The sequence below is a fragment of the Anomaloglossus baeobatrachus genome, chromosome 11, assembly GCF_048569485.1.
Source record: "Anomaloglossus baeobatrachus isolate aAnoBae1 chromosome 11, aAnoBae1.hap1, whole genome shotgun sequence".
In the NCBI taxonomy this organism is placed as follows: Eukaryota; Metazoa; Chordata; class Amphibia; order Anura; family Aromobatidae; genus Anomaloglossus; species Anomaloglossus baeobatrachus.
Window position 1 is genome coordinate 102,257,841 of NC_134363.1, and position 19,206 is coordinate 102,277,046.

The 19,206-nt window shown below is 43.3% G+C and overlaps 1 protein-coding gene across 13 annotated transcripts in view; it reads right to left on the minus strand.

Moving 5' to 3' along the window:
* LOC142256901 (myosin-10-like) overlaps positions 1 to 19,206 on the minus strand; it is a 304,675-nt gene that overhangs the window by 53,796 nt on the left and 231,673 nt on the right. For 7 of the 13 annotated variants that reach the window (XM_075328868.1, XM_075328872.1, XM_075328873.1 and 4 more), the window contains 11 exons: positions 11,764 to 11,882; positions 11,530 to 11,682; positions 9,244 to 9,417; positions 8,903 to 9,076; positions 8,268 to 8,382; positions 6,754 to 6,822; positions 6,015 to 6,208; positions 4,532 to 4,653; positions 3,506 to 3,575; positions 3,134 to 3,294; positions 2,902 to 3,010 (listed from right to left, as the gene is read on the minus strand). In XM_075328868.1, coding sequence (XP_075184983.1) covers positions 2,902 to 3,010; positions 3,134 to 3,294; positions 3,506 to 3,575; positions 4,532 to 4,653; positions 6,015 to 6,208; positions 6,754 to 6,822; positions 8,268 to 8,382; positions 8,903 to 9,076; positions 9,244 to 9,417; positions 11,530 to 11,682; positions 11,764 to 11,882 — 1,460 coding nt within the window. The remainder of the gene's footprint in view (positions 1 to 2,901; positions 3,011 to 3,133; positions 3,295 to 3,505; positions 3,576 to 4,531; positions 4,654 to 6,014; positions 6,209 to 6,753; positions 6,823 to 8,267; positions 8,383 to 8,902; positions 9,077 to 9,243; positions 9,418 to 11,529; positions 11,683 to 11,763; positions 11,883 to 19,206) is intronic. The other 6 variants (XM_075328880.1, XM_075328877.1, XM_075328879.1 and 3 more) reach the window with 1 other exon arrangement.

Sequence of the window (19,206 nt, forward strand, 5' to 3'; positions counted from 1 at the left end):
GTTCAGTCATCTTGTTGGTCAGGCTACTGAAGTCCTGGCTGTTAAGAGTCTGGCGCACATGGCTGACTTTATGGTAAGCTGCCTGTCTCGTGACCCTCGCGTTAAGAACATCTTGGCCGACAATCATTACTGGTTGGTAACACTGTTAGACCCACGCTACAAGGAGAACTTTTTGTCTCTTATTCCCGTGGAGGAGAGGTCAACCAAAATGCAGCAGTTCCGGAAGGCCATACTCACGGAAGTAGGCAAAGCATTCCCCTCACAAAACGCTAGCGGCATAGGTCAGGAATCAGTGGACAACCGAGGCGTACAGCCGAGAGAGGCACAAGTCCAATCCGCCAGAGGTAGGGGAACAGTCTTTAAGATGTGGGACAGTTTTCTCAGCCCCTCACGTACCACAGCCCCTGAGGTGCGGGGTAGTGCCACAAGAAATCCTAAGTTTGCCCAGATGCTGAAGGAGTACCTTGCAGATCGAACAACTGTACTCCGACATTCCTCTGTGCCTTACAATTATTGGGTATCCAAGCTGGACACGTGGCATGAATTGGCTCTCTACGCCTTGGAAGTCCTGGCCTGCCCTGCTGCTAGCGTTTTGTCAGAGCGTGTTTTTAGTGCCGCAGGTGGAATCATTACAGATAAACGCACCCGCCTGTCAACTGAAAATGCTGACAGGCTGACTCTGATCAAGATGAACAAGGGTTGGATTGGGCCAGACTTCACCACACCACCAGCAAATGAGAGCGGAATTTAAAGTTTGCCATGTACCTCCACTCACCCATGGGTACACACTTCTGGACTTTGGATAATCGCTGGACTGCTCCTCCTTCTCCTCATGCGCCACCATGATGATGACCGTTACAAATTGCAATACTTAGGCCTTTGTTTCAGGTATACCCCCAGTGGTAAATTTTTTCGCCCATTCTTTGCAGAATGGACATTACAACGACAGGAGACCCGCTCCTTTGCAATGGGGACAATGTTTTGAGGCCCTCATGCACGTCTCTACCCAGGGACAACATGGAGCCTCCCAATTTTTGGCTGCCCTGCCTAAGGGCTATACTATAATACACCCACTTCCTTAAAATGGACACTTAATGTTTTGAGGCCCTCATGCACGTCTCTACCCAGGGACAACGTGGAGCCTCCCAATTTTTGGCTGCCCTGCCTAAGGGCTATACTATAATACACCCACTTCCTTAAAATGGACACTTAATGTTTTGAGGCCCTCATGCACGTCTCTATCCAGGGACAACGTGGAGCCTCCCAATTTTTGGCTGCCCTGGCAAAGGGCTATACTAAAATAGACCCACTTCCTTACAATGGGCACTTCAGGTTTACAGGCCATCATGCACGTCTCTATCCAGGGACAATGTGGAGCCTCCCAATTTTTGGCTGCCCTGGCAAAGGGCTATACTAAAATAGACCCACTTCCTTACAATGGGCACTTCAGGTTTACAGGCCATCATGCACGTCTCTATCCAGGGACAATGTGGAGCCTCCCAATTTTTGGCTGCCCTGGCAAAGGGCTATACTGAAATAGACCCACTTCCTTACAATGGGCACTTCAGGTTTACAGGCCATCATGCGCGTCTCTATCCAGGGACAATGTGGAGCCTCCCAATTTTTGGCTGCCCTGGCAAAGGGCTATACTAAAATAGACCCACTTCCTTACAATGGGCACTTCAGGTTTACAGGCCATCATGCACGTCTCTATCCAGGGACAATGTGGAGCCTCCCAATTTTTGGCTGCCCTGGCAAAGGGCTATACTGAAATAGACCCACTTCCTTACAATGGGCACTTCAGGTTTACAGGCCCTCATGCACGTCTGTATGCAGGGGCATTGGTGAACCTCACAATTTTGGACTGCCCTGGCAAAGGAAAATACTACAAAGACTCACTTCCTCAAAATGGGCACATTAGACTCAAGAGGCCTTCATGTACGTCTCTTCTCAGGGACATCAGAGTGCCACACAATGTTTTCACGTAAAATCTTTCATGTATTAATCTCAAAAAGTAACATACACCAGCTCTATCTCACTATTGGGTATGTGCCCTTAACATTTCCGCCATGAAAAATCATTTTGGGGTCATTTTGGAAGGTTTTCTGGTGAGTCCGTAAAAATGGCGTAAAACGCGGACAAAATTGTTCACAGCTGTGACTTTTCAGTGATAAATGCTTCAAGGGGTCTTCCCCATGCTGTTGCCATGTCATTTGAGCACTCTTCTGAGACTTTTGTGACATTTTTAGGGTTTCTCCATGCTGCCGGGGGGTCATTTCACAAAAATACTCGGGTCTCCCATAGGATAACATTGGGCTCGTTGCTCGGGCCGAGTACACGAGTATCTTGGGAGGCTCGGCCCGAGCTTCGAGCACCCGAGCTTTTTAGTACTCGCTCATCACTACTTGCCATCTATCCCCATCAGTCTTAGAAACTTTGGAAGGAGCAGCAGCGCATAAGTACAATCGCCTCTCCACTGGAATGGGAGATATGGGACCCCATTCTTGTGATCAGTGAGGTTACTCTTACCCATCTAACAATTATGACATATCCCGTGGATAGATAACTTATAATAATCCAAATACCCCTTTAGTGAACATGGTGGTGGACTCTTTTCAACCATATTGTGATCTGTTTGATCCACAGCCATGCGGCAGAATGCAGGGAACAGTGGCTGTGTACCTAGACCAAGCTCTATGCTATACACTATATCTGCATGTGTGTATATGGTGTCTCTGTGGATATTTCTGATTACATGTGTATATGTGGTTCCACAATCTCCAGAGATGGGAAAAGAGACAAAGCTTGAGTGTTCTTTTACAACTGAAAACTGAATGGTGTGGGTCCTGAAAACAGAATACGTGAAAAGTGCACGTTCATAATCATAGTCATAGGACAAACCTTGGTAAATAATCGCCACCATTGCCAGTGTCTCAACTTCAGGTAAGCAGCACAGTTTCTCTGAACCACCTTCAGTGCACTCATTTGTTGCTGTCTTCTTGAGAAAGCTCTGATATTAACAAAATATTTTCACCATATTATTCAGTTTGTAAAACCAAAGGACGTAAAGCACAAAAGCCTTTTCAATGTAGAAGTCCTGTCTGCCATGTATTAATGTGTTACAAGAACTCACTTTCTGGCCAGGTATCCTCTGCAAGCCGCCTGGAAGAGAACAATGATATCTGTGATCTTCAGATCCCGCTCTTCTTCCAGGTGAGCCAACACTCCAGCTCGGAAGAAAATTTTACTCTGTCCTATCCGGTATAGATTGGGGTCCAGCTCTAAAGCTTTGATCTGCAAATCAAAAATGTAGAAAAAAGTTACATAAAAAAAAAAAAAAGTTCTTCAAAAGTCCTAGAAGCTTTCATTGCAGATGAGTGAAGTCACTGATGAAATAGACATTCACCATGCACAAATGTTATCCAGGGAAACCACCGGATGTTATATCAGTTGTAGTATAAGGAGACATATATGGTCTATAGGTAAAAGTAGAGAACATTCTTACCATTATTGCACATGCTTGTTTGCCATCCATGAATCCTTTGGGGATAGCATTTGGTGTCAGGATTTCATATCTAAAGAAAGAAAAAAATGTTGTTAGCTAAAATGTTATTTAAAATGATGTGACCACCATTTAGAATCTGCACCATGCCCTCAGATGAAGCTTCAAAAGAGCCAGTCACTATGAACACACTATAAACAGTACACCAACCACAAGCTGCTGGCTATGGAGTCCGACCAAAGAGCGCTCCCCCTAACTATGGCAGCGCCAGAAGTTATAGCACATGACTAGAACCAGCAGGGTCACAGAAGTACTTGGCACCACAGTCAAGACCATAAAATGGCAATTAACTCTAGGACAATATTATTCTTCATATCTTTAATACATTGTTGCCTTTAATATGTTGTAAGTTCAAGAACTTCTGTCATATTCAAAATTCCTCACAAGCTAAAAAACGTGGGGCCCTGCAAAGTAATCTCCTCCATCCCCATCTCTGGTGAGGTCTTTGTTTGCAAGTGCTGAGAACATGGCCGATACAGTCCATCACTGGCGGCAACATTCATATTATTCTGCAGGGATAACCACTCAGATAATGGAGCCATGAGTATGGGAATTGTCCTCTCAGGTCATAGACTGGATGCAGCCCCACGTGGCTGGTGGCTTGTAAGCAAAGACTAGGGGGACAACAAGTAAATCAATGCTGGATCAAGGGTCCGGTTTGAAAAGAAATCCTGAGTACTGGCAGCAACTTTTACAAAGGTTTGAAAATCTGGATAAAGTCTTTGATGTTGACCTTGGCACTTTACATGTGGGCATTGCAGGCAATGTTATCACTATACAGATAACCCTCCAGTGACAAGGGTCCATTACACAGATTTCCAGTTATTTGGGAGCTAGCCAGGCTTGTGTGTGTTGGATACCTGTACAGCAAGTATGTCAGGCATAGCCCAAAGGAAAATGTCAAGACTTCTAAGAATAATGCTATGCTTCAGTAAAAAATAACAAAAATGTAAGAAAAGATGCCCTTACCTCTGCCTGAACTCCTGGAAGATTATTCTGTTTGGAAAGCCTTGCCTGCAGATCCGGATCCCTTCTAGGACTCCGTTACAACGTAGCTGGTCAAGCACCAAGTGAGGCTCCAGTTTTCCAGCCTAATAAGTAAAGATAATATTAAATAAAAAAGTACAGAGTGGATTTCATTACCTGTAGAAGTGTCACAGCAGGAGCTAGATTAAAGGGGTTCTCTATGACTGGAAATCCCCATTTTTAATGTGCCTAGTAAAATAAAAAAAAGCATACTTACCTCCCAGAACGGCAGTACCCCTTCACTCAAAGTGCTGTATCCCCCTGTGATTTTGTGACATTGTCACTTGAGTGCTACAGCCAATCGGAGGAAACTGACAGGCTACAACCTTCACAGTTCCATCAAGCATAAGCGAGAAGGCTGCAGCCCATCATCTGTCACTGGTAGGTGTCAGTGCTCATGTAACAATGTCAAAGGATTACCAGGGGACACAGCACACTGAGCGGAGGAGCGGCACCTGTCTAGGAGAAAAGTATGGTTTTTTTGTAAGTCTAAAGCGGGCTTTACACGCTACGATATTGCTAGCAATTGCTAGCGATATCGTACGCAAAAGCACCCGCCCCCGTCGTGCATGCGATTTCGTGTGATCGCTGCCGCAGCGAACATCACCGCTACGGCAGCGTCACACGCACTTACCTGGTCGGCGGCGTCGCTGTGCCCTCCCTCAAGGGGGAGGGATGTTGGGCATCACAGCGATGTCACTAAGCGGCCGGCCAATCAAAGCGGAGGGGCGGAGATGAGCGGGACGTAACATCCCGCCCACCTCCTTCCTTCCGCATTGCGGCAGGTAAGGAGATGTTCCTCGCTCCTGCGGTGTCACACACAGCGATGTGTGCTGCCGCAGGAGCGACGAACCACATCGATAATCAACCATTACCGATTTTTGGTTTTGGGACGACCTCTCCATGGTGAACGATTTTCACCATTTTTGAGGTCGCTGGTGTCACACGCTACGATATCGTTAATGACGCTGAATGTGTGTCACTAACAACGTGACCCCTACGATAAAACATTAACGATATCGTAGCGTGTAAAGCCCCCTTAAGGCTACGTTCACATGTTTGTTGTCAAAACTGGGAGTGGAACAATCAGAGGAAAAGTAGAATAGACACATGGGCAAAACTGAGGAACCACAACGGAGATTTAGAACAGAGGTCCACAATTATGAAGGTGGTTGTACCGGTTTCTTTTGTGAGCCAAATTCTAACGCAAGACTTTTCTGATACAATATAATATATACATATATATTTATTTATTTTCTGATACTATATGTATATATATATATATATATATATATATATACACACATATTTATATTTTCTGATACTATATATATATATATATATATATATATATATATATACACACACACACGCATATATACATATACATACAGTATTTTATATACAGTAATTTAGAGGCTCTTACCCTCTTTTCGTGGTTGGGGATTATACAGCGGACAAAGTTGGGATTGGTGTTTCTTAATGTAGACATTAGCTTAGACAGAGATTCCTTGTAAAGTTGTCCAACCGTGCGGAACATTCCTTTCTTTGTCTTGTATGAAGACCCAAAGGACATCTCGGCCATGCCACTCATCTGGTCCAGTCCGACAATTCTATCCACTGAAGGAAAATCAATGAAAATGATGAAGACCATATATCATAGATCTCGAGCTTTCATATAGACGTCTCTACGTCTCTACTGTAGAGCATGTGAATTACTCCACAGTGATAATAATGACACAAAATGGAAAATGTGCGAACAAACACTCATCTGAACATTACTCAATGGTCACTCCAGGAACGTCTGCAGGAGGCAGATACAGACTATAGTAACAAACAGTCATCAATCCTTCTCGTACAGGGATGTGATAAAGCACCCACACGCCACTGGACACAAGACCAATACATTTAAAGGCAGGCTACATCTCAATATTCACTAAAGACTGTTATAGCAGAAGACAAACAGTGATCACGACAGCCTGTATTCTGCAAATACAGTGCTGATACTCTGAGTGCATATAGCATGCCTTTAATATGACAGCTCGAGATAAAGCCAGAGTCAAAGGAAATAACGCAGACAAGCGGGAAGCAAACGTCTCTACCACTGCATGCGAGAGTCACAGCCGCTGGGGATGGAGGTCAGACAGAACAACAGAATCACCTACTTTCACCTGGGCCCTGTGGCAGCACAGCGTAGGTGTCAAAGAAATAAACCGCCTGAATATTCTGGATATCTGAAGAAATATAGCATTGCCAGGAAGGGAAGGGACATTTTATATATGGTATGAAATGGGAAAAGAGTGCCATAGCCATTATATGACAGGTTACAATCAAATCCCCAAGTGGATGGCAGTATGGGATGATTGTAAATGCCACCATGAGAGAGTTGTGTGTATCAATATATGTGTCAGTATGAAATATTAGTGCGGTCAGTATGGGACAATTGTGGGTATGAATATGTCGGTATGGGATAGTACAGGGTGTTAGGGTGCATTAGTTGTGGGTATCAGGATGGGATAGCAGGGGGTGGTTGGGGTGGGATTATTCAGGTGTCAGTATGAGATATCGGTGGATATACATTAGATGGTTGTGAATGTGATGTGTGCAATTGTCGATATGTTAGTTTAGAATGTAAAAAAATGTAATAATGAGAACAGAGCAGAATACAAAGCAATGCAGGGAAAGAAAGATTTCCAGATGTACCAGTGTTATTGTGTAGAAAAAATGGAGCAGGAAAGAATGAGGAAGGAGAAGCAAAGCAAATAGAGAAAGTTACATTGTAGAGGAGACAGTATAGACAGGAGAGCAAGCAAATTAGTAACAGAAAATAGATGAAGTCTATATAAAACGCTAAACATTACACATCGCTAACAAGATTGTAATCTACGTCTTGGAGACAATACACAGCAGCCCAATTTGTCAGGTCAGGTCCAGAGTGTGATGTGTATGGGGGTCTCCCAACAACAGAGGATGTGCAATTTTAGTTGTAAGCAATCTCCTCCATAAATTGGTAGGTTGTGAGTGGTTGCCTCATCAGTGTCTTGCATCTGTTGCCTCCATATTTATTCAGGGGATTTGCTGCATCCTGTTAGAGCCTTTAATTCTGTGGCCTGGGCAGGCAAACACTGTTGCCCTTTTGTTGCAGGGTTTACTATATTGAACAATACACAATATAAAACCAGACATGACAGCTGACTATTTTGTTTTTTTAGAAAGGTTAGGCCCATTATTAGTATTAGAAAGCAGACGAAGAACAGTTTAGCAGGAATACAAGTATTGCTTGTACAAGGAGGCATCGCTGTCAAAGAAATCTGGCCGATTTTGAGATCTATCCCTTCTTTTCATCGATGACTTTCAAGAATGAATATACATATAGCTGTAGGTGCTTTACACTTTGATAAGATGCCCCACCAACACCTAAAGCCAGGAAATAAGAGCTCCTGCCGATGCACCAGAGGTCAGGAAGGATCTAACTGAAAACACCATTATACTGGGGAACCCTTAAATTAAAGCCCTGATTATCATAAACAAAAAAAAAGAAATAACAGAATTCTTAGGGAAGCAGCAGGAATAAAATTAGAGCAAAATATGGTCACTTTAACCTAGTGAGAGTTAAAGTCCACCAAAAAAAACTATTTCGACAAAGAATAGAGTGTATGAGAATTTTCCTAGCACTCACCATCTTTCCAAAGCTCTCCTGTGAATTTGTCAGTACTCTGATGGAGGAGAGTGGCCACATTGTCATTGAGAGGATCCATGTTCTTCATCAGCCATTCATCAGCTTTGTAATCCACCTACCAACACAAAGAACTGACATGAAACAACACTTCTCTTATCTGTTCAGCTCTACTGGAAATGCTCTGCTGTAAGTGGAGGGGCTGGGTTTTGCGTTCACGCTCATTCTTTCGGTTTTCTCTTTGTTTCCCATTAGCTATAACTGGGAGGGACTGGCCACCACTATTCATAAGATCTGTGAATTTCCCAAAAGTTGGTAGTCCTATTGTCAAATTTTACTGTTGTGTTATATTTCTCTTACCCTTTATATCTAACCAGTGCTTAGCTTTCTAGTAAAACGGCTGTCTGAGTTTGGCCAACTTTTATCTAATGTGTATGGAAGTGTTTTCTTAATTCTTCTGGTCTACACAAAGTAACTCGGAATTGTACACAAGGAGGCCAGGTTCAGGAATGGTGGATACTTTTCAGTCTTTAGTGCCTGAGACCCGTTGTATCTGTGGTATTTCTGTAATACTAAATCTATAGGTTCACATTATATATTACGTTGTATGTAGAGTGGGTAATAGTGCAGAGCCCCACCTTCCCAGCATAGTGGATTATGCACAGATCAGCCTTGTCTCGGAGTTGCCTTGGTTTCTGGAATTTCGGATGTGTGCCAAGTTCTTGGATGACCTTCTCTACAAAACTTTTATCAGTGGCCTTTGGAAACCAGCACTCTTCATCTAGAAGTGACAGAACACCTGGAGGATTTGCCTAAATAACAGAAAAGACACGAGATTATCATGGGGATAGATTTAGAGCAGTAGAGAATGAGACAGAAACAAATGCAAAGTATTGGAAGTCTTGGGAGACAGCGAAACCTTTATTGTAATAGCATCTCATATACAAGGTATATATTGATTTATTGCATCTCATCTTACCGGCCTCTCAATCAGATCAATGCAAGGCTGCAGGTCCAGACCAAAATCAATGAAGTTCCACTCGATGCCTTCACGTTGGTATTCCTCTTGCTCCAGAATGAACATGGTGTGGTTAAAGAGCTGCTGCAGCTTCTCATTGGTGTAATTAATACAGAGCTGCTCAAATGAGTTAAGCTGTGGACAGTAACCGACAACGAGAGAAACGTTAATAGTTTGGTCAGTTTTAACACAAGAACACTTAAACAGTGAATATCATAGTTATGCCTTTAATTTCCTTTTCTGACAGGCGATTATAATTTCCCATCCCTCCTCTTTGCCTATTCCTCTTCCACCATATACACACATACACAAACACACACACACACATTATCATGGGAAGCTAATTTCCTTCACAATATTTTTGTTGTGGACTGGAAAGTATAACAACCTTACTGTCAAACCTACTTCTTCCACAAGACAACAATCCTTCTTAGGCCTCTTTCACACGTTCGTGCCTCCGGTACGTGTTTGGCAGTTTTCTCACGTACCGGAGACACGTACACACGTAGACCTAGGTATTCCTATGATTTTGGACACACGTAAGTATTTGCGCGCGGAACGTGTGTCCGTTCCGTACTTACGTGTGTCCGTGTGTTTTTCACGCCGACATGTCCATTTTCTCTCCGGCATCACAGCTGTCACACGGAACGCAAACGTGTCACACGTAATGCAAACGGACCACACGGATGTGTTCCGTGTGACACGCACCGGAGAGAAGACATGTGTCTGTGAGAAAAAAAAACAAAACTTTACTCACCTTCTCCAGCCCTGCAGTCTTTGCCGCTGCTGTCACTTGCTGCCGACCGCTGCTCATTATGCTCATTGAATCTTCACTTCACTGTGGCCGGAAGCAGCAGCAGCGGGGAGTTGGCAGGACCGGAGACCGAAGATCAGCACCACGGACAGCGATGCCAGGGACAGGTGAGTAGAAAGTTCCCGTTCTCCGTGAGTTATCATGGATAACACACTGAGAACACACGTAGCCAATAAACACGGCTCACGGAGGGCGAAACGCACCTCTGATATGTCCGTGAAAAACATGCATGGTTTTTCACGAACATGTGAAAGAGGCCTTAGATGGTATTATTTTAGATATTTTATTTGAAAATTGTAGATCATTAATCGGATTCTACATAAGGCTCCCCCAGGGGTTGTTATCTCATTACATGTCTGGAGCCCTTAGTGAATGTGCACACAACATCTTTTCCAGGCAAGTTTACCCCAAAACTTGCCTGAAAAAAAGCACTCAGAAAAAGCTCAAAAGAATGTACACATGTAGACAAGTCATCTGTACATAGAAATACATGGTCAGGCTTTTAAGCGTCTTTTACTTCTCTCAGGCTTCCAACGACAACAAGTGGTTTAAAGAAGTGATCCAACCAGTCTACAGGTGGCTTCCGCTCAAAAAAAAATGGCAAAATGGCTAAAAAAAATGCAGACTGATAAAAACAACCCAAAGAAATAAAAATAACAATTCAAGAAAAAACTATGGAGTTTTCTGGAGCGTCTTCCTCTTGGAAAACTCGGAATAAGGCTGCTTTCACATTTTGTTTTTACCTCCGTTCAGTGGTCCCGTCGGAGCTGCCGTCCGAACACCCCCGCAAAACGTGTTTCGGACGCATGCGCCGACGGGGCCATTGACTATAATGGACCAGACTGAGTCAGCGTGTGCTCTTTAATGCAATATTTTCGGGAGCATATGCTTTCTGCAGGTGGACACTCAGACGCAGCAGACTACGTTTTGATGTCCGAAAATGGTGCAAGACAGAGCACACACTGACAAACCGCAGGTTTGTACTCAATACAGAAAATCTGCAGTTCCTTTTTCATTCAGAAGTAGAATGGAGCAAGCTTAATTTCTGCAGGACATGGAGATTAGTAAAATCTCTGCTACTTTGCTGCTGCTGTAACGCACTGCATATTTTCACCTTTAAAAAATCTGCAGGATTTGTGGGCAAACCCCTTTAAGAAGTAATATTTTTTTCTTTATCTAGGCAAAGGACAAATCAAGAGTCCTGTAAAAACCTGATAACTTATACAAGTGTAAAACAAGAAATTGTCATTGATGACTTACAGGTCCCATTACAGTCGGGCTATACATAGGGACTGTGCGCTGCCCGTACACTATTTACAGCCCGACGTTCCTGCTGCGCTGCAGAGCTGGGCTGGCAATTACAGCTGTCTGCCTAAATCACCGGCCTTTTCTGAAAGGCAACATATATACATGACCTGGACTGGGATACTTACCTCAAAGATTTCAAAGCCAGCGATGTCCAGAATTCCTATGAACGAGGCCCCTTGTCTTTTCGTCCTATCCAGAGCTCTGTTAATGCGATGAACCAGCCATCGGAAAAGCCGCTCATACATGGCTTTAGCGAGTGCTTCCACTGCAAAGTCGGCCTGAAGAGAGGAAGAAAGGCGTCAGTGTATAGTGTGTGATCACAGGTACACGGTTGTGATTGTCAGCAGATTATCACGCACCTGCTCCTTAGTTTGGGCCTTCTGGACGTAGTCACGTCCCACTTTTATCTTTGGCATCAAGATGGCACGGGTGAATTCTGTGACGTTAAGTCCCAAAAGGTGACACAGTTTCTGGGCAGCTAGAAAATCCAAAGAACAAGGTTACTTTTTCATAACGCAGATTGTCTATGTCAGCGAGCTACACAGAACACACGTTAGTTGTCTGAAGGCAATATTCCAGGGGCCATGACATACCTGCAGAGAAGACACCGCCTGTCCACACAGGGCACAACTAAGCAACAGCCCAAAAAAATCTGCCCAGGATCAACCACTCACGTGAGAAGCATTTATTATTTGAGAGAGTAAATATACTATTTTTCAGTTACTGAATAAACAGTTGCATTTTTTCAATGTTAGAGCAGGGCTTATTCTGACTGCGATCTCTAGTGACTGACATGCTTGCACCCTATACTTCACCTTCTGTACTTCAGATCTGCTGCCTCTTGGGTTAGGGTGCGGATCAGCACAGATAAGGGTCGCGCGGGGTCAGCACAGGGTAACGTGACCCAACAAAATGGAGAAACAGCAATGATTATAAGGAGCATTTTAAAAATAATAGTTCCACATGTACAAGAATAAGATAAGTTCTGTCTGTGCAACGTTAGAGGAAATATACAACTTTGCAACCAATTCTTATTCAGGTGCAATGAATAAAAAATAAAAACTATCCACATAGTCTTGGTCTGCTAAATATTTACACTATTTAAAGTGGGTAATAAACGTCTACACACCCCTATTAAAATGATAGATTTTTTTTGTCATGTGAAAAAAACATACCAAGAAGACTAAATTCAGACCTTTTTTTCCCATTAATGTCACTCAGAATCTGTACAATTCAATTGAGAGACAAAATTTAAAAGGAAGAAAACGATACTAATAAAATTAAAATAATGTGGTTGCATAAGTGTGCACACCCTCTTATAGTTGGGGATGTGGTTGTGTTCAGAGTTAGCCAATCACATTTACAAACGTTAGTAGTCAGTACACTGCTGCCATCATTTTCAGAGATTATTGTTAACCTCATGTAGAGTTTAGTTGTTTAGCTGTTCTAGTAGGATTTCCCTGACAATTACTTAGTTACATTTTACTGCAAAAGCCAGAATATAAACAGCTTACAACACAACAAAGGGATTTCATTGTTGAAAGTTATTTGTCAGGTGAAAAGTTTCAGAAAAATATTCAAGACATTAGATATACCAAGGAATACTTAAAGACGGTCATCAATAGAATGCTTAATTTTGGCACAATAGTGACAATACCTAGAATTGACGAGGGGCAATCACCCCGAAACACTGTGTCTGCAAATTGGGATTCTGATCTGGCATATATCCTAGGTCATATGAAAAGGCCACTTTTTACTTTTAGGATTGCTACTTCCAATAGGTGGCGCTAGAGTTTGTCTCCTTTCCTGGAGAGACAATTTACCTAGAACTGGGCATCCTTCAAAAATTGATGAAAAAAACTACAAAAATATTGGTCGGGTGGGCTGCCAAAAAGATTACAGCAACAATTGAGGAGCTACAGAAATTTCTGGCAAGTACTGCATGTGACGACAATTTCCTACATTTTTCATACTGTATGTCTGGCCTGTCAGGTAGTGTGGCAAGATGGAAGACTTTTCTTACAAAGAAAAAAAATGGATTTGTTCTGCCAAAGACTACATTAAGGGCGGCTTTGCACGTTGCGACATTGCACGTGCGATGTTGATGGGGTCAAATCGAAAGTGACGCACATCCGGCGTTGCAGTCGATATCGCAACGTGTAAAACCTTTTTGATACGATGAACGAAAGCGTCGTTATCGTATCATCGCTGCAGCCTCCGACATTTCCATAATGTCGATGGTGCGGCTGGTACGATGTTGTTCCTCGCTCCAGCGGCAGCACACATCGCTGTGTGTTAAGCCGCAGGAGCGAGGAACATCACCTTACCTGCCGCCGGCTGCAATGAGAAGGACGGAGGTGGGCGGGATGTTTACATCCTGCTCATATCCGCCCCTCCGCTTCAATTGGCCGCCTGCCGTGTGACGTCGCTGTGACGCCGCACGACCCGCCCCCTTAAGGAAGGAGGCGGGTCGCCGGCCAGAGGGCGTCGCACGGCAGGTATGTGCGTGTGAAGCTGCCGTAGCGATAATAATCGCTACGGCAGCTTTCACTAGATATCGCACGTGCGACGGGGGCGGGACTATCGCTGCAGCATCGGTAACACATTGTTACCGATGTCACAACGTGCAAAGCCCGCCTAAGTCTGCCAAAAGCACATGGGAAACATATTATAGTATGATGAGACCAAGGCTGAATTTTTTGGTCCATGATTCCAAAAGGTATGCTAGGTGCCAAAAACATATTATCATCAAAAGATCACAATACCCACAGTAAAGCATGGTGGAGCCAGGATTATGCTTTGGAGCGGTTTATCAGCAGCTGGAACTACTGAAGATGCAGCGAATTATGAAAAGTTCCAAATATCAGTCAATTTTGCATCACAGCCTTCAGGGCTGTGCTACAAATCTGAAGATAAAGAGGTGTTTCACCTTTCAGAACAACAACAACCTTAACCATATCTCCAGATCAACAAATAAATGGCTTCAAAGACAAGCAATGATTTGGGATGGCCCAGCCAGAGCAGACCTGAATGTAATTGAAAATCTGTGTGTCACCTGAAGAGGGCGCTGCACAAAGGAGATTCTCACGAAATCTGACAGACTTGGAGCTACTGTAAGGAATAGTGGGCAAAGATTGCCAATTCTAGATGCATCATGCTGATAGAAGTCTATCCAAAAAAGACTGAATGCTGTCATAAATTCAAGGAGTACTTCAACTAAGAATTATTTTTTTTATTATTTATCTATTATTATTTGCTTATATACCGCCATTATAGTCCACAACGCTTTACAGACATTATCATCACTGTCCCCATTGGAACTCATAATTTAAGTATTAAAGGGTCTCTGTCAGCACAGAATGACGTTGAAACTCAGTACAGGTGTTTGGTTCATCACGAAGGGGCCAAACATGTACATCCACCTTCCAAGCTCCTTGTTATCCCTCCATCTCCTTCCTTCTCTTCCGCTATGAAGCCAAAGTCATCAATCAAAAAAAGGAGCACGGAAAATGATGGAAAACAAGCAGGTGGGAAGGTGGATTTATATGATGAGCCTCTACCATGATGCAACATGCGTCTGCACTATGTTCCAACAGTCAGTGTGCTGACAGAGTCATTTTAAGGGTGTGCACATTTATGCAACCACATTATTTGAATGCTTTATTTTTTTTTCCATTTATTTCTCAATAAATTTCCACAGAGAAATGGGTAACATTTAGGGTGCGCTCACATTAACATATAGCATCTGATGAGAGGAAATCATGGATGGTACATGGATGATTTATGCTAATGACACTCGGCTCAAACTCTGCTGTGAGTGTAAGCCGAGTCTTATTTACTGTGCGCTGATTCTCTCACAAGCGAGAATTTAAGCACAAATGCAGAGAAGAGGGATAAATCTCTCCATCTTCTCCATTGTCTGTCTCAGGGTATATTGGACTGTACTGATGTCACCCGAGTGCAGTCTGATGTTTTACTTGCACCCATAGACTTGTATGGCTGTGTCTGATCCTGAATACAATGCAAATTACAGCATGCAGAGATTTTTTTTTTTATGCCGAATTGGCATGAGAAAAAAACCTACTGATTAGCACTACCCCATAGTACGAGGGGCTGCTGATAAGTCTTTGTCTTTGTGATAATTTTTTGTTACTATGGTAATGAATGTTACATCACATGAAAGCCTTATGTGTTTATGTTTTCAAAATTTTGTGTTTGTTGCTTATGGCAACAGTGTTCTACGCACGCGGGAAAACAAAATGGCAGAGTCTAATGCGAAATTCACAGCAACTTACAGCAGAGCAGTGATAAAATTCTTGTTTCTGCAAGGAAAGTCCACAAAGGATATTCATGGTGATATGTCGCAGACATTGGGTGATCAATATTCCACAGTTAAGAACTGGTTTGCCAAATTTAAAACTTCAGCACCAATGATGAGGAAGGTCCTGGACGACCGAGAGTGGTTGCTGTTCCAGAAATCGTCGATGCTGTGCACAACCTCATACTGGAGAATCGATGAATTTTAGCTAGAGCAATAGCAGACATCATCGGGATTTCCCGTGAATGTGTTTGTGTCATTATCCATGAACATTTGGACATGAGGAAGCTATCTACAAAGTGGGTCCCCAAATGTTTGACAACAGATCAGAGAAGCAGCGAGTGACAACTTCCCGGTCCATTTGTCAGCGTTTCTGGACTGATAAGAACTTCCTGGATCGATTGGTCACTATGGATGAGACCTGGATTTACAGTGCCTTGCGAATGTATTCGGCCCCCTTTAATTTTTCAACCTTTTCCCACATTTCAGGGTTCAAACATAAAGATAAAAAATGTTTATTTTATGGTGAAGAATGAACAACAAGTGGGACACAATTGTGAAGGTGAATGATATTTATTGCTTATTTTAAATTTTTGTAAAAAATAAAAAACTGAAAATTGGGGCGTACAATATTATTCATCCCCTTTACTTTCAGTGCAGCAAACTCACTCCAGAAGTTCATTGAGGATCTCTGAATGCTCCAATGTTGTCCTAAATGACTGATGATGATAAATATTGTCCACCTGTGTGTAATGAGGTCTCCGTATAAATGCACCTGCTCTGTGATAGTCTCAATGTTCTGTTTAATGCTATGTGCGCACTAGAAAAGTGATTTTTCTCAAGAAAATTTCTTGAGAAACTTCTGGGAGTTGAAGATTACCGCACCTGCGGTAAAAAAACGCACCAAAACCGCGGGACAAACGCATGCATTTTTGCCGCCTTTTTTCCGCAGGTTGGTCCCTCTGGTTTTTTATGCTGTAACTGCAATAAATAATATAGATAATCGATAGATAATCGATAGATAGATAGACAGACAGATAATGGATAGAGGGAAAGATGGATAGATGAATAGATAGAGATGAGAAAGACCTATATAATGTCCCACCTCCCTGCATTTTGATATCTTGCACCCCTTAGTGACTTTCATGTGGCACTAAAGGGTGCTTAGCCTTGTATTTAGCCATAAAATAAATAAATAACAAAAAAAAAAAAGACGTGAGGTCCCCCTATCTTTTGTAGCCAGCTAGGGTAAAGCAGACGGCTAAAGCCTGCAAACCACAGCTGGCAGTTTTACCTTGGCTGGTAATCTAAAACAGAGGGCACCCCACGCTATTTTACATTAAATAAATAATTTAAAGCAAAAAACGTGGGGTCCCCCCCAAATTGGATCACCAGCCAAGGTAAAGCGGACAGCTGTGGTCTGGTATTCTCAGACTAGGGAGGTCCACTGTTATTGGACACTCCCCAGCCTAAAAATAGCAGGCCACAGCCACCCCAGAAGTGGCGCATCCATTATATGTGTCAATCCTGGAGCTTCGCCCCAGCTCATCCCGTTGCCCTGGTGCGGTGGCAAACGGGGTAATATATGGGGTTTATGCCAGATGTGTAATGTCACCTGGCATCAAGCCCTGGGGTTAGTGATGTCACGGCGTCTATCAGATACCCGACATCACTAACCCAGTCAGTAAGAAATAAAAAATAGACAACAAAAAAAGTTTTATTTGAAAAATTACTCCCCAAAATATTCCCTCTTTCACCAATTTATTGAAAAGAACAATCAATTCCAGGTCTGGCGTAATCCAAGGGGGTCCCACGGCGATCCATACCATAGTCACTGTCCCAGTCAATGAAGAACAGAATGTTCCCCATTGGCTGGGAGAGCAATGCAGTGACCTGAGCTAACATCAATAGGTCAGCCCAGGTCACTGCAGGGGATGATGAGTGCTGACTTCAGGAGGTTAGATGAGATCATTACCTGCTGTGACAATCTCCTGCACTGCTGACGTCAGCGCTGTCACTGCCTTCTATGCCCGCCGCGTTCTCAGCAGTATCGCGAGAGCCCGTGACATTACCGCTAGTGACAGTCTCGGGCGCCCGCGAGACGGGCATAGAAGGCAGTGACAGCGCTGATGTCAGCAGTGCAGGAGATCGTCACAGCAGGTAATGATCTCATCTAACCTGACAGCAGCGCTCGTCATCCCCGCGTAAAAGCAACACAATTCATCACCCTGAACACACCATCCCCACTGTCAAACATGGTGGTGGCAGTATCATGGTTTGGGCCTGCTTTGCTTCAGCAGGGACAGGGAAGATGGTTAAAATTGATGGGAAGATGGATGGAGCCAAATACAGGACCATTCTTGAAGAAAACCTGTCGGAGTCTGCAAAAGACCTGACACTGGGACGGAGATTTGTCTTCCAACAAGACAATGATCCAAAACATAAAGCAAAATCTACAATGGAATGGTTCACAAATAAATGTATCCAGGTGTTACAATGGCCAAGTCAAAGTCCAGACCTGAATCCAATCGAGAATCTGTGGAAAAAGCTGAAAACTGCTGTTCACAAATGCTCTCCATCCAACCTCACTCAGCTCGAGCTGTTTGCAAAGGAAGAATGGGCAAGAATTTCAGTCTCTCGATGTGCAAAACTGATAGAGACATACTCCAAGCCACTTGCAGCTGTATTCACAGCAAAATGTGGCGCTACAAAGTATTAACTTAAAGGGGCTGAATAATATTGCACGCCCTAATTTTCAGTTTTTTATTTTTTACAAAAATTTTAAAATAAGCAATAAAAATTGTTCACCTTCACAATTGTGTCCCACTTGATGATGATTCTTTATCATAAAATTTAAAATTTGTATCTTTATATTTGAAGCCTGAAATGTGGGAAAAGGTTGAATAATTCAAGGGGGCCGAATACTTTCTCAAGGCACTGTATTTGTATAACGCTGAAAACAAGGAGCAGTCAAAAGAGTGGAGGCACAGTGGTTCTCTTCATCCAAAGAAGTTCAGGGTACAAAAATCAGCCACTAAGGTGATGGCGTCTGTGTTCTGGGATAAGGAGGGTGTGCTGCTAGTGGACTACCTTCAAAAGGGTTCCACTATCAATGTAAGGTATTACATTGAACTTTTGGACCAATTAAACGCAGCTCTGAAGGCCAAAAGGCGCGGCAAGCTGTCCAAAGGAATCTTGTTCCTGCAAGACAACGCCTCCACTCACACTGCAAAATGGACCACGGCAAAACTGGCAGAGCTGGGCTTCCAGCTGGCTGACCACCCACTATCATGTTTCCAAACCTAAAGAAACACCTCAAGGGTACCAAATTTCACACCATTTCTGATGCCATGGCTGCTACAGATGCCTGGTTTGAGGCACAACCGAAATCCTTCTCTTTACTAGGCTTACAGAACTTGGAATACCGATGTAAGAAGTGTGATGACATCAGTGGAGAGTATGTGGAATAAATGTAAAGTTTCAC